This window comes from Megascapheus bottae, chromosome 18 (genome assembly GCF_031878675.1).
Source record: "Megascapheus bottae isolate mThoBot1 chromosome 18, mThoBot2.hap1, whole genome shotgun sequence".
In the NCBI taxonomy this organism is placed as follows: Eukaryota; Metazoa; Chordata; class Mammalia; order Rodentia; family Geomyidae; genus Megascapheus; species Megascapheus bottae.
In genome coordinates this window covers 6,043,514-6,058,996 of record NC_143526.1, presented here as the reverse complement: position 1 = coordinate 6,058,996, position 15,483 = coordinate 6,043,514, and the positions used below count along the sequence as shown (strand labels likewise).

At 34.6% G+C, this 15,483-nt stretch overlaps 1 protein-coding gene across 1 annotated transcript in view; it reads right to left on the bottom strand.

Moving 5' to 3' along the window:
* Stt3b (STT3 oligosaccharyltransferase complex catalytic subunit B) overlaps positions 1–15,483 on the bottom strand; it is a 73,793-nt gene that overhangs the window by 2,819 nt on the left and 55,491 nt on the right. Inside the window, exons 8-15 of the mRNA XM_090351796.1 lie at positions 14,352–14,400; positions 13,402–13,556; positions 11,296–11,507; positions 9,054–9,241; positions 8,375–8,546; positions 7,544–7,717; positions 4,863–4,976; positions 1,667–1,879 (exon numbers count right to left, since the gene is read on the bottom strand). Of these exons, the coding sequence (XP_090207922.1) occupies positions 1,667–1,879; positions 4,863–4,976; positions 7,544–7,717; positions 8,375–8,546; positions 9,054–9,241; positions 11,296–11,507; positions 13,402–13,556; positions 14,352–14,400 (1,277 nt within the window). The remainder of the gene's footprint in view (positions 1–1,666; positions 1,880–4,862; positions 4,977–7,543; positions 7,718–8,374; positions 8,547–9,053; positions 9,242–11,295; positions 11,508–13,401; positions 13,557–14,351; positions 14,401–15,483) is intronic.

Genomic DNA, 15,483 nt, shown 5'->3' with positions numbered 1-15,483 from the left:
TGAGTTCAAGCCAGGACTGACCAAAAAAAAAAAGTCTCAAGAATAGATCCCAGGCCAGATGCAGTGGCTCACACCTGTAATCATAGTTACTCAGGAGGCTGAGATCTGAGGATCAAGGTTCAAAGCCAGCCCAGGCACAAAAGGACCTGAGACTATTATCTCCAATTAACCTCTAGAAAACGGGAAGCAGGGCTTGGCTTAAGGGTAGGCGGTAGCCTTGAGCTGAAGAGCTTAGAGACAGTGCTCAGGCAGGGTTCAAGGCCCATAACTCACCCTCCCCCCCCCAAAAAAGAAGAAGAACAAGAAGAAGAACATGAAGATGAAGAAGAAGAAGAAGAAGGAGGAGGAGGAGGAGGAGGAGGAGGAGGAGGAGGAGGAAGAGGAAGAAGAGGAAGAAGAAGAGGAAGAAGGAGGAAGAAGGAAGAAGAAGGAAGAAGAAGGAAGAAGGAGAAGAAGGAAGAAGAAGAAAAAGAAAATTTTAAAAAATCAACAAGTTTTAAAAAAAGTGGCAAATATCATGTAACCCTTTTACTAATTACAATAAAAAAATGCAAAAAAAAATTAAATTAAAAAAAAAGTAACAAAAAGGTCTTCTTTATGCTTGGATGCCTTAGTAATAAGTTGCTTCTAGACTTTGCTTTTACTTCTGTACAGGTGTGATGTCTGCTTTTCCTGCCTCATACCTGGGTGAAATCACATTAAGCAATTTCTTTATCATCTTACCTGAAAACTGGAATATCCTATGACTGTTACAATGAGAGTTAATGTTTTATGTCAGGGCAGATATGGTAATTTGTTATCAAGAAGATATTAATATAAAGTGTCCATAATACTCAGAACTTTTATAGTACAATAGTGCATTCTGAACATATTTAGCATAGATTAAGTAATCAAAGGAAAAGATAGCTGCTTCAATAATCTAAAATAACTCATCTATGAACTGAACTACGCAAACCCAAGCATCCATTCGAATACTAGGACTGAAAGCAGTCTATTAATAATGACCAGTAATCAGTACTTTAAGATATAACATTAATGTTTTACCTCTCTATGCAATATCTCATTTTCCATGATCGAACACTTTAGTATTTAACTAAATGGGTGTCATAATTTATTTTCACCCTCTTACTGGTTCCCACTGTCTACCATAATGCTCAATTTAAAGTCAAGATTCTGTATAAGAGAAACATTCAATGTTTGCCTTTCTTAGTCTGGCAAATGCCTATTTTTAGTCTGTGAGAAATACAGTAAAAAATTTTACTAAGACTAGAACATGACGATGGGACAGAAAGTTGTTCTGACCAAAAGATGAGGAATTAATCACAATTCTATTAAGCATCTAGGATTTTTTTTCCCTACATTTTGAAAAGCAATCGCCACAGATGTTTCACATTACAAATATTCTAACACAAATTAAAGCTACATGTCTACAGAAGCATCCCAACTTGCTCATTGCCAACAATCATGCTATGTAGAAAAGGCTGCTTTAAAAGAGAACTTAAGTACTCAGAAAAGAATAAAATACATATGCCTAGGATGTATATATGAACTAGAGTTGTAAATCTGGGAAGTGGAAATTTTCTGGCAATTTTTAGCAATTCTTTTTCATATAAACCAACAAGCACCGAGTTATTCTTCTATAACAATGACTATACTTGGCACCCACCTTCTTTGACAAATATTTCTGTTTGGGAGAAATGTTGGTGACACGAAGTTTGTGATTTAGTGTCTCCCTGTTATCAGGTGCTTTCACTTTATATATTCTAACAAGCCAGTGTTCTGATGTAAAGGCTTCCTCCAAATGCTTGAATTTAATGTCCTTATTTCCAATCTCAGCATTACGTGTTCGGTCAAAACCTGGGGGTGTACGAAAATCAAGCTGCAAGAGTAATTAGTACTAGATGTTAATTGCATTGGAAAAGATTCAGTATTAAAAGATAGTAAATGTTATCATTACTTAATAATTTCACACTTTTTAAGAAAACAACGAGTAATATAAAGAGTTGCCACGAGGAAGAGAAATTAAACACAACATAAGAATTTTATAAACTCCTTAATAGATCAGCAATCTATAGGCATTAGAAAAATTAATAAAGGGAAAAATCCAATTAATCAACCCAAATCAACAACAAAAAAACCCCCATACAAAACCAAATTACAAAGAAATCCATCAAAAGTCCTTTTTGAAAAAATAGATACAGGGAAAAAAGCTGATAGTGGAGATGTGATTTAAGGGACAGAGTGCCAATCCTGAGTGAAAATGCGCAGGGATAATGCCTTGATCTTGAGCTCATGCTCCAGTATTGGCATGTAAGTGACAGCGTGTGTGTGTACATATACACGCAGGACAGAGAACACAAGATACTTAAGAGAAAACAGAAGATGCTTGCTTTCTCTCAGGCACTCCCAATTGTGTATTCTTTGCTGAACTGTTTGGTACTGCTGGCTCCTTTGAGACCTTTGGAATCAGCCTAAATCCAATCTATTCAGAGAAATATTGTCTCTAGTCTGGGAATGGTGGTTCACACCTGTCGCAACAGTTAACTGAGAGGTGGAGACTGACAGGTGGAGATTACAGGGCAAAAAAGCCAGACAAGATCCTACACAATGGAATTCTATGCTGCTGTCAGAAAGAATGCCATCGCCCGATTTGTAAGGAAATGGAAAGACTTGGAAAAAATAAATTAAGTAAAGTAAGCCAACCTTGGGGACTCTCCTAGCAGAGGTTTACAATAGGGCAAAACCTAGATATATAAGGGCATATAGGATGAGGCTCAATAAAAGGACCTCCAAGACATATATAGAAACAAGAGCCATATAATGTGATTGTTGTTCTTAATGTACTGTTATTTCTCATCTCTTTTGTGTCCCTTGGTTATCTCATATTGTTATAGTATCTTACCTTGTTATCTGACATACTGTACATATGTTTGTTTTATTGAAAAAAGATAGGGAAGGGGGAAAAACAAGATGAGGGGAGGGAGGGGGAGGGAAATGGGGACAAAATCATGAGAAGGGGTAGCAATGTACGTGAAGTAATGCATCTTCTATCTGGTGAATATAATGTAACCCTTCTATTAATTACAATAAAATATATTGAAAAAAAAACATGAGAAGGGGTATCAATGTGTGAGAAGTAATCCATCTACTATCTGGTGAATGTAACTGTAACCCTCTACATTACCAAATTTAATGAAGAAAAAAAAAAAGAACTAAAAGACAATACAGACATGGGTGTGGCTCAAAGTGGAGCACCTGCCTAGTAAAAACAAGGTTCTGAATTTAAACCTCAGTCCTGTCAAAACAAAAAACAGAAAAGAAATTTCTAGGGCAGAGAGTTTGGCCAAGTGGTAGAGTGCTTGCCTAGCATGCATGAAGACATACATAGAAAAAAGCTGGAAATGGTACTGAGGCTCATGTGGTAGAGCTCTAGCCTTGAGAAAACCCAAGGACAGTGGTCAGGCCTTGAGCTCAACCCCAGGACTGGCAAAAAAAAAAAAAGAAAAGAAAAGAAAAAGAAAAGAAATTCTAGCCTCAATTACATAGACACAAAAGTTCAGGTAAATTCTACTCTAAAAATTAAAAGGACTGTTTCAGAGTGAATAATATGCTTTTGCTTATCTATACAACAGTAAAAAGAATGCATTTTATACGGTAGCCATGTAACATTCATAAGTAAAGCAGACAATTCTAAAAATGAAGTCTTTGGTTCATGTTAGTCATAACTGTATTCTGTAAGAGGATAAAATGTGTCTCACAAATTGAGGCATAAACAAATCCCTCCAAGTTGGACAATCCTGGCAATAGTAGAAAATTAGACAAGTACAATGTATGAGAAGTAATGTACCTACTATCTGACAAATATAACTGTAACCCCTTTATACATTACAATAAAAAATTTAAAAAATTAGACAATTATTTTTCTCCTTTACAAGTATAAATCTGACTAGAAAGCAATATGGTTAAATTTTCACTAGGACCTTTACTTAGCACAAAACAGTAACTTGGTATTATAGTCATTGAAGCTATAAAAATACTTGGAAATAACTGGGGAAATACAATTTTCTCCTTAATTCTTAACCCCTTGGCCCAGGTTCTGAGTTCAAAACCCAAGAGAGGATCAGGAAAAAAAAAAAATCTTATCCGATTCCTCTAGTGCCCTCTTTGGATGATAAGTGCTCCGGTCCAGAGCAGTCTTTCAAAGAAGAATTTTATTCTATTTATGTGACAGGCATATCTTTGGGTTCCATATAGTCTACTTTAAAATCCAGCATCAATCCAACCTCATTATTTACAAACAAGCCGAGTTCAGAGGATAAAACTTGGCCATGTGACCTGACAAATCTTGACTATGCCAGTTGTTCCTTTGTTCTGCTACAATGTCTATGCACATCCATTTCTTTTACAGAGCCTTATACTTTTTCTTTATCATTCTCATTTACTGAAATTGTCCTAGATCATTCTAACTATCTGTAGTAATGAAGGAGGATAGAAGGAATGTCTAAAGGAATTATACTATCAATCAGGCTTTGGCTTTTCTCCACCAACCAAGCAGGAAAAGAATCCCACTGTTTTCAAGCTGGGAGATTTCTCTCCTGGAAATAAAGCTTTTCAAAAGCTTGCAATCAAAAAGGCAGGAAGTAAAACAAAGGTTAGATTTGAGTTAGTGTTAAATACTTTGGAAAGAAGTCTTTGATCTGTATTTTTTTCTAATGTAGAAATTTGTGAAATCTAAATTTAATTAAATGAAAGAATCTTTAGAAAGTACATTTCTCTGTATGGCAGATGAAATGAAGACATCCTGTTTTCTACAGACAACTTTTTTTTTAAGTACAGGCTAACAGAAAACTAATTTAACCAACCTGCATTTCTCCAAATCTGTAGTATGACATTTTATACATAAGGCAATTCAACAAAGTTGGGGATCCTGCTTTGTCGACACGGAATTCTCCCTGTTGGGTGAAATAATCACCTTCCTAGGAGAATGAAACCAGAAATCTGTCAATTGAATTTAGCACATATGAAGCTACACGGCTCTTTGGTTTCTTTTGAATAACTTCATAAACCATTTTCATTTTATCTCACACCCCAAATTAATCTCATTATTTTAGTCAGCATAATAAAATCTTCGTAAGTTTTAAAAGAATGGAGCTAATACTATTTAATTCTAAAACAGGGATAGCCCTTTATCATTCTCATTAGTCCTTTCATACTTTTCTTAACTTTTCCTATATGAACTCTTAACAATCCTCCTTTAGCTAGAGAAGGGAATGTTAAAAAAAAAAATATTTTTTAATGCCTAGTAATAGCATTGAGCGCCTGTTTTATACTAAGAGTAATATTCATTAGGTCAATTTATAGGTTAGTCACTACAGAGAACAATTTGCTACTCTAGTCAGAAAATTTAATTTCTCAATATAAAAAGTAATTTTGACCCAGAAATTCCTTTTCTATAAATTCATTCTATAGATACTTGCAGATGGTGAAAAAAATGAATGCAGAAAATGTAGAAAGTTAAATAAATTAGGTGAATACATAGTGCAAATGTGAGCAAGTTCTCCATAGCCTAATACAGAAAATTCTAAAGATATAATATGAACATAGCACACATTTCAGTTTTAGTTACCTGCTTCAATAAGAATCACAAATAAACATATAATGTGATTGCTGGGGACACTGGTCTTTTAACTGTCAAAATAAAATTTTACACATAAACACTGTGGAATGGTTAAACTGAGCTGACAATGTGTTATTTCCATATTTGCTTTCTTTTAGTGAGATCACCTAAAAATTCTCATCAATTTGCAAGTATATAATATCTGTTAATAACTAGTGATATTTTCTCTGAAAAATTTACAATAAATCCTTTTTTCTGTACTATGTACCCCAAAACTAACCTTTAAATTTGTTATTCTCTCTCATTTGCCTAATAAATTCTAGGATTATAGGCATTTGCTACCTTTTAATCTTTTGTACTTTAATTTTAATCATGTGTTTGTATTACCTATTGACAAAGTTTTAAAATGATGAGCTTTAAAAATACAAACTAAGGGGTTTTTTGGGTTTTTTTTGCCAGTCCTGGGCTTGAGCTCAGGGCCTGAGCACTGTCCTTGGACTTTCTCAAGGCTAGCACTCTACCACTTGAGCCTCAGCACCACTTCCGGCTTTTTTTCTATGTATGTGATACCAAGGAATCGAACCCAGGTCTTCATGCATGTTAGGCAAGCACTCTATCACTAGGCCAAACTCCCAGTCCAAAACTAAGGGTTTTTATATATATAAATATTTTAAAAGTATTTGTAATCACTGATCATTATATCACCTAAAAGCACATACTAGGGAAATATTTCCTAAGAATAACAAATTTACAGTTGATCAAGACATACAATGCATTTCTCCAAAGATTCTTCTGTTCTGTCAGTAATAAACCTTTTTTTCATTGTCTGCGCCTTTCTTGAACAGAACACAATTCTGATGCTCATTCTCTAAGAGCTCAAGTGATTGGGAAAAATAGGATAAAATCTAGCTATCCAATTCACATGTGTTATTTGCTGACAAAGAAAGCAGGTGCACCAGAAAAAGACTTCTGACAAGTGGTGTGTGTACATGTAGTAGGTGAAAGTATTCCAAAAAGGGTCCATTATAAGCATCTGTCAGGGGAGTCAAAGAAAGAAATCAAAAGCAAGTTTCAGGGTACAGAATAGAGTAGTAAATTGAGAGAAACTTGATAGAGAACCAAGAGAACTCTAGTCTAAGGAGTCTGGACTTTAATCCAATGCTTAACTAAGAGAGTATTTTGTAATAGCTGCTAGGATAAAGCTTCCTTGACATTACTACAAACTTTCATAACAGTATTACAGATGAGTTTTTTTTTAATAGTGATGACCTAAGTCTTGCTTTGTAGTGATCTTTACAATTTCAGACCCTAAAACAAGACCTAGTATTTATGTTGGCTGGCCCAAAATAACTTGCTCATAACACCAAGCTGAAAGAATTTTATTTGGCTCTCATCTGTCTGGTTTCAAGGCTGATAGATTCCCATATTGTTGAAGAGAACAATTTCAAGGTTACCAGACTTCTCAGGTTTACAAACACAAGGGCCAGTATTAAAGCAACAGAAATAGGCACAGGGCTAAAGTGAAAGGCTATAAAGAAGTAAAAGTTTTGGTAAGACATTGCTTCACAGAGTTAAAAAGAAATGCAGTCATGAGGGTAGATTCAGGGATATTCATTGTTAGGCAATTTCTTCATCACAGAATATGACAAGAGTGTACTTACACACGAAGCTAGATGATATATTCTAGTATATTCCTAGGCCATATGGTATACTGTCATATATGTAGCTTATTGTTGACCTAAATATGGCAGATTGAAGTATGATTTTCAAAAAATTTAAACATAAGAAATACTTCTAATATCTTTCATAGTAGTCAGGGGCTAATAGCACTAACATGAAAACAATTAGCAAAATAGAATAATTATAGAGACATGTAAGTTGTCTTTCACATACCTATGATTCTTACCCAAATATCTAGTTTCTTACCCGAATGTCTTTTGGATGCTCCCCTTCAGCTATCCTAACCATCCAGAGAAATTTGTTGATATCATCACCAGAATAGCCAATAACCCCTCCAAAAATAACCAAAACATAATCTACATCTAGAGTCCTCATGATTTTATAGGCTGCTGTTTCATTAGAAGACATAGCTTTTCCCACCTATAGAATGAAATAAAAATGTGTACGTTTTTATTGTCTATTGAATTTTGTCAATTAGGTTCTATGAGAATAACATTTAAAAAATTAAGAATTGGCAATCATTAATAGAAAACTTCTCACAACCTCAGGCCAGGATTGGCCAGCATATATATATTTTTTCTCATACTCCAGCAGATACCTGATAAGTTATATAACACTAATACAAATAGAACTCATTTAGATAAGTCATTTTCCCTATTGAAAATCTTTAACATACAGAGGTGATTACATGGATTAGCCATTTGATTGCAAACAGCACACCATAAAATATAATGTGCTTGCTTTACATATCTGTAAATAATTTTTCTTAGGTTTATAACATGGAAAACAAACACTTTCCAAAAATTTCATTATTTTACTTAATTTTCAGGTAAGCTAGAATCTATCAGATCAGTATTTCAAAAAATATACATAAGTGTCATTCTTAAATAAAATAAGCATATTATGAAATCACTTTATTGATTAAATCTGTAAAGCAGTATTTTGAGAATTGAGCAGAGTAATGTCACCCATATTTTCATCAAAATTTGAAGTATGGTTGTAAAGTAGTTAATGTAGTAATAGTAGTTAAGTAGTAATGATCTATTTTTGATTTCTTAAAAAAATTAAAATACCTACCAATGCTATGTGGCTGTTATTCCAGGTGTTATTATCAACCAAAGTAGTTCTATTGGCCATTCCAGCTATCTGATATCCATAATCCCACCAAGACATCACTCGGGCATGTTCATCTGTATTTTGCCTCAGCCAGAAGTAAGCTTCTCTAAAATCATCTAGGATATTCCTGGTGCTACAAAGAATCACAATAATCTTTCAAATGAGATCTTAAAATGTGAAGAAGTTAACTTAAAAATTTTGTACTTAGAAATTAATTTTATATTTTAAATATGGTAGTTAAAAGCCATTAAAAATAAGAAAAAAAGAAAAGCTAGATTGTTACTTTCCAAATATGCACAACTATCCATCTTGTTAAAGTAGATTTACTAGCATGAGGCCTGACATTTCCTCAGTCCTTGTAAAGCAGAAGGGTAAAAGGCAAGGCAGTGTATAAATCAGGTGTGAAAATTTAGCTGCTCAGTCACTCAAGTTAAGCTACTTCATAACTGGAATTTTAATTCCAGTATATGCTTAGGTTAAGGTCATAACTTTGCATTTCTAACTAATTTCACAGTACAGTACAAGAGTGGGAAAAACATTGGTATATATGATTATGTATATAGAAATACTTGAAAACATGAAACATAATTGAATCCAGTTTCACAAACATTTGATTTTGGTAACTAAGCTATGTTCTTACCCATCATGATTATAAGAGGCCAGGACAACACTTGGACTAGAGTAGGCATTGCTTGTGACCCAGGTACAGTGAACAGCAAACATCATTAACAGCATCAGCATCAACATGGTAACAATGCTTTTTATGTTAGGTCCTAAACCCTCCTCTGTTTTTTCCTGTTCAGTTACATGTTTTCTCACTTTACCTGCCTGCAGATATAAAACAAAAAAAGTTAAGATACTTGATTTGTTTCACTAAGACAATAAGAAAAATGTTTTAAGCAGTTAGATGACTTCAAAAATATATCTAGGGGCTGGGAGTTTTGCCTAGTGGTAAAGTGCTTGCCTAGCATGTACGACGACCAGGGTTGGATTCCTCGGCACCATATACACAGGGAAAAAAAAAGCTGGAAGTATGGCTCAAGTGGTAGAGCTCTTGCCTTGACAAAGCCCAAAGGCAGTGATCCGGCCCTGAGTTCAAGGCCCAAGACTGGCAAAAAAAAAATAAAATAAAATCTAGCTATATTCTCATGTAGGTGACAGGGAGCTTTCAAAAACTCAACGAAGTAGCTCCAGAAGTTAAGTTTCAGAGTAAAATATCTCCAAACTAAGAAGTCACTTTCAAACCCTTATGTTGTGCTATTTTTACTTTTGGTGCTGGCCTTGGGCCTTGAACTCAGGGCCTGGGCACTGTCCCTGAGCTTTTGTGGTCAAGGCAAGAAGTCTTATTATTTGAGCCACAGTTCTACTGCAGCTTTTTGATGGTGAACTGGAGACAGAGTCTCAAAGACTTTCTTGCCTGGGCTGGCTTTAAACCATACACATACACAACCTACATCATTGTAAATTCTTACAGACACTGAAATGTCAACATCCAGCTATAACTCAGACTATGTAGGGCTTTAGAATGCAGAACAAAATGCCTTTACAAAACCAGCCTTCCAATTTCCAAATCTTAAAATATAAAGACTTGTTAAAATTAAGATAACCTTAAACACAAACATAAATGCAAAGAAATAACTGCACAAAAAGGGGAAAACAAGTTCTAAATTATAAGGCTAATTAGGAATCCACAAAATATAATACATTAACATACATCTTTATGAGTTATACTATTATTATATTAAAGAAAGAATTTCAGCTAATCTTACTCTACTAGGAAGTTTCACTGTTTAAAAGTACTTAAAAACCTGATCAATATTAAAACAATTTGCACCAAATATAACCTTGCTTTATTGAGAAAATTTTAAAACGAAACACTGGACTGACAGATACCTCTTACTAACAAAGTAGGAGGTAGCGAGGGAGGGAGGAACAGGGAGAGAGGGAGAGGAGGAGAGAGAGGGAGGAAGGGAAGGAGGGAGGGAGAGAGAGAATAGTTTTAAAGAATTTTAATATACTTAAAAAGGTGTGGAGGTGTGGCTTACTGGTAGAGTGTTTCTGAAGCTTGCAGCACCTAATGACCTTAAGGATAAGCAACTGTCTACATGCCTCCCCCCTTCCCTCTCTTCTCCTCTGTGTGCTGGTACTGGTGTTTACCTCAGAGTCTCACATTCTTGCTTGGCTTTTTCCTTTTCTAGCTGGTGGTGAATTGGAGATAAGAGTCTCCATTTGAGTTATGTCCACTTGAGCTATGTCTGATTAATGGGAGTTAGGAATCTCTCATATTTGCCTGAGCTAGCTTCAACTGCACTACTCAGATCTCAGTCTCCTAAGTAGCTAGGATTATAAGTATGAGCCACACATTCCCAGCTTATCCATCTGATTTCTAGTCTTACACAATTTAGCTTTGGTCTAAGACCAAAGCCGTGATTTTAAAAATTGGAGAGTATTAGCTGGGTGCCAGTGGCTCATACCTGTAATCCTAGCTAATCAGAAGGCTGAGGTTTGAGGATCATATTTGAAGCCAGCCCAAAAAGGAAAGGATACGAGAAAAGCTGGAAGTAGTATTGTAGCTCATGTGGTAAGAGTGGTAACCTTGAGCATAAACAGGAACAGTGCCAACTCTAAGTTCAAGCCCCAGGATTGGCACACACACAAATACATTCACACAAAAAGAAAAAAAAAGAAGGCAGGATACTGACAAACAAAGTATTTAGATTAGCAGCTGGGCCCCCCTCAAAAAGAAAAAAAATTCAAAATTTGAGGCAATCACAGCGTATGCAAATCCTTACTTATTCACATATCTTAATATACAATTCTTACTGTGGTAGAACAATGAAGACAGCACATAAAAATTTAAAGGCCTTACTTTAGTTTCCCACCTTATCATACAAATTTCCTGGGTTTCTTTTGTCATCATCATCACTGCTGTCCTCCACAGGTGGATTTTCCCTTTTCATGTCATCTCCCAAATAGTGCTCAAAAACATTTGAAAATGCAATTGCAGACAGCATACACACGACTGGAGTCAAAGTCAACATCAGCCGGACCATCACTCCAGCAAAATAGACAGCACTGATCGCATACAGAGCAACTGCAAAGACATATTTCTCTTACAACACTTTGAGGGAAAAATGTTCACAGAAAACTAAGCTAGATGTTTAATACTGAAGTATACCAAAAAAAATCTAAAAGTAGACAAATGTCTCCCAAAGGAACTGTTTCCAAATAGTTAATAATGACCAAAAGACTAAAACATTTAGAATTTAAAACTCGTGTTGACTAGATCAACACCAATTTAGAGAAATGTATTCAAATTTAATTACAGTTATGAAGAAATAACTGTCATTAGCATAAATTATAAAATTCAGAACTGAGACATGAAGATGTATTTGTGTGTTGTATCATTAAACAAATTAAATTTATGCAAACTAACTCTGAAATGAAAGGCCAGTGGCACAAAACCTGCATAAAAGCAAAAATGGATGAAAAGAGCATTAAGATATCATTAGCCAAAAGAATAACTTGTAATGTCACTTTTTAAAGAACATAAAAAAAAAACCCAGAAACATATTCCCAATAGTCACCATCTTCAAGGCAATGTGCTAATAATAAAAGGTCGTAATATTTCTGGTTGGAAACTTCACAAAAATCACTGAGCTCCTTCCTTTTAACATTTAAGCTATTTAAAATTTTTTCTTGGTCAAAATAATTATGCCTCACTGAATGTGTTTATATGCATGCCCTATATTATTAGAACATTTTAATACCATTACATGCTTACTCTAGTCAGTAGCTGCTCCCTTCACATAAAAAAAGGTACACTATTTGAATTTCTAAAACACCCATTTCCTTCGCTTCATTCTTAAAATTCACAGAAATTAATCACATCAAAGTAGTACCTTTTATTCATTTATACTTGTTTTCATTTTCAAAGCTCACAACTAATGCTCTTCTACTTGAGCCACATCATCACACTTTTTGCTGGTTAACTGACTCTTGAAAATTTGTGTGCCCAGGATAGCTTTAGAGCATAAACCTAAAATCTCAGCCTCCTGATAATAAGTTTGGTACCTATCTTATCTGTATGCTGTGCTGTACTTCACTGAAAGATAAGTTTCCTTCTGTGTTGTTGATGACCTTAGGAATGTTCCTAAGTTAGTAGCTATACTTTGATTAAGCACTCTCATTCGAGTGCTTTAAAATGGTATCTTGAGGTGCTGCAAACTCAATTCCTGGTGTTACTGGCTTATGTGACACTGTGCATGTTACCAAGCACTTGTGTTAGGTTTTTATTACATGCCAGCCACAGGAGCATACCTTCTTTGTTGTTTGTTTTTTGAAGAAAGTGTTAATATTGGAATTTAGACTCACAGAACTCTAATCCTAGAGCTGTATCTTTAACATTCTTCCATTTCAGTCATCTTCATGGTTTTTCCTGGGGCTGGCCTCAGACGTTTTGAATACCCTGCCTCTGCCTGCTGCATAAAAATGAGCACCACCCCCAGTTTGTTAAGATGGGGTCAATGTTTTATCCGGGCTAGTCTTTAACCAAGATTTTTCTGATCACTGTTTTATGAGTGGCTAGGATTACAGGTACAAATCACTACATTGAGCCTCATGGCACTTTTTATGATTAACTCTTGTAGAAGCCCCTTTAAGTATTACATCATCAACATTTGGCTTTTACATATTTGTACTTTAAGTACTGTTAGTTTATACTATCAAGAAGTTATTCAATGAAAGGAAAAAATTATTTTAAAATGTAGTTTGTGAATAAAAACTTACAAAATAAACTTAAAATCACAGTCAATATAAATTTTATGTTAGTTCTATGATAGCTAATAGTCAAAATTCAATTATTTTGTCTTAATTGCAACTATTTAAAATAGTTAAGAAAATTTACCTTGAATATATATAGTCAAACAAAGAAAAAGTACTAAAGTAATAGTCTCAAAATGGAAAAGTGGTCATTGAAAATCTCTTACCAAATACTCTTTCATCATTGATATTTTTGATGCAGAACCATAAGCCCGCTGGGAAGGTACATACAAGAATATGTAGGTCAAAGAAGAAAGATACCCAAGTTGTAGGTTGATGCTCAGACACTGATGCAATAATTGGAATGTGTATTTTTGCATACCTGATATAAAAAAGTCAATATTATTTAAATGACAAGATAGGAGTTCTTTTTAGAGGAAAACATTTTCTTTTATTGTAAACATCTCGTTATCTGTTTTTGTCTAACTATATATTTGAAAATCACTAGCTGTTATGGACAAAACTAAACCCAGGGCTAGTCCCAAGATTTTTTTGGTTCTGAATTTTAAGCATCTATGCTGATAAAGAAATTCACAGTTCATTTTCACCTCCTACATTTCCATCAAGTTTTTTTAAAACCATTTTTTGGACTTTATTGGCAGAAATAATGTACCCAGTAAAATATTTCACTTCCCCAATGCCTTCCTTGACAAGATTTCAAAGTAGTAAATTAAAGCTTAAAAAACCTATAAAAGCAAGACAAATATAACTAGCAATAGTTAAGCTAAATTACCTATTAGGTTAATCCTAATGGTTATAATCATCTGTGTCCCTCAAACCCTCTAGTTTAAGGCTGAACTCTTAAGGCACGTGTAATAAACTGTGGCATGTTTTTTATTGGGTCACCTAGAAAGTAACAAAGACAAAACAGAAGGAAAGGAGAGGAAAATAATCTTCAATAAGCATTTTATTATTCCTAAAGCTTGTCATGAAGAACAGAAAAATGTGATATACATATATATATATTATACTAAGTACATTAAACTAGGTAAGAAAATATTTACTGAATTAGCATATTCTAGTTAGTTAATGTTGGTTAAGTACTGACTGAAATGCTATTAACAGAAGAACAGAGGAAAGGGCAATTTGACAGACTAAATAATCCATCTGAACTTACCCAGTGTCCCATAATGAGTAAAATCTACCACTCCATGGTGCAATGTAACCTTGGGAGAAAAAACATAGAAGAAATTATCTTTTTTTTTTTTGCCAGTCCTGGGCTTGAGCTCAGGGCCTGAGCACTATCCTTTGACTTTCTCAAGGGTAGAGCTCTACCACTTGAGCAATACTTCCGGCTTTTTTTTCCCTATGCATGTGGTACCGAGGAATCGAACCCCAGTCTTTATGAATGCTAAGCAAGCACTCTACCTGTAGGCCAAACTCCCAGCCTCATCTTTGAAAAAATTACTTTGTAAAACGTTAAGGTAGTTTGTTTTATTTTGAGGTATTAGGGCTTGAACCTGGCACTTAACAGGCAGAGGATTACCACTGAAACCACATCCTTATCCCATGAACTAAGTTTTGTTTACTATTAAGTTTGAATTGATATTATTTTCAAAAGAAAATTTTTATTTTTTCTATTTAGTAGTAACATGATTTGACACACTTGCTACAAGCTAGGCCATGCCTCTAGTCCCCTGTGCTTGTGCTTTTTTGTTTTTAGGTTAAGTCTTGTATTCATGCCTGGGCTGCAATCTTATGTACCCTTCCCATGTAGCTATAGCTAGAATGACAAGTATGTAACACCATGCCCAGTTTTAATTGATTAATAAAAACCTCTGGCTTGTGTGGATTCAAATTTTGACTTCCCGCTTTTCACTTCAACCCAAGGAACTATAATTAAATGTATGAGACTAGGCTCAGCTTTCTCAGGTAGGTAAAAGATTTTATATGGCTGGTAACCAGATAAAATAAGGTAATAGTCAAATAACGGTCTTCTAATTAATTACTAAAGGGTTAGGACACTAAACAACATTGAATAATCTTTTAAAAGAGGGTAAAATGGTTAAATGATCTAACCCAGTACACCTTATTCCATCAGATAAATTACAAAGCTGTTTTAAAACACATCTGTTTCTATTCCTTTCAACCCTCATAATTTTGTAAACTTTAATAATCAAATAGATAAAATAGTTCTTAAGAATTAGACTTCATTTTCAGGACTGGTGAAGACAGGATTAATACAGTAATCCAGAGGCACACTGAAAGCACACTGATTTGATGACTGGAGAGCCTAAAGCAGCAAAATT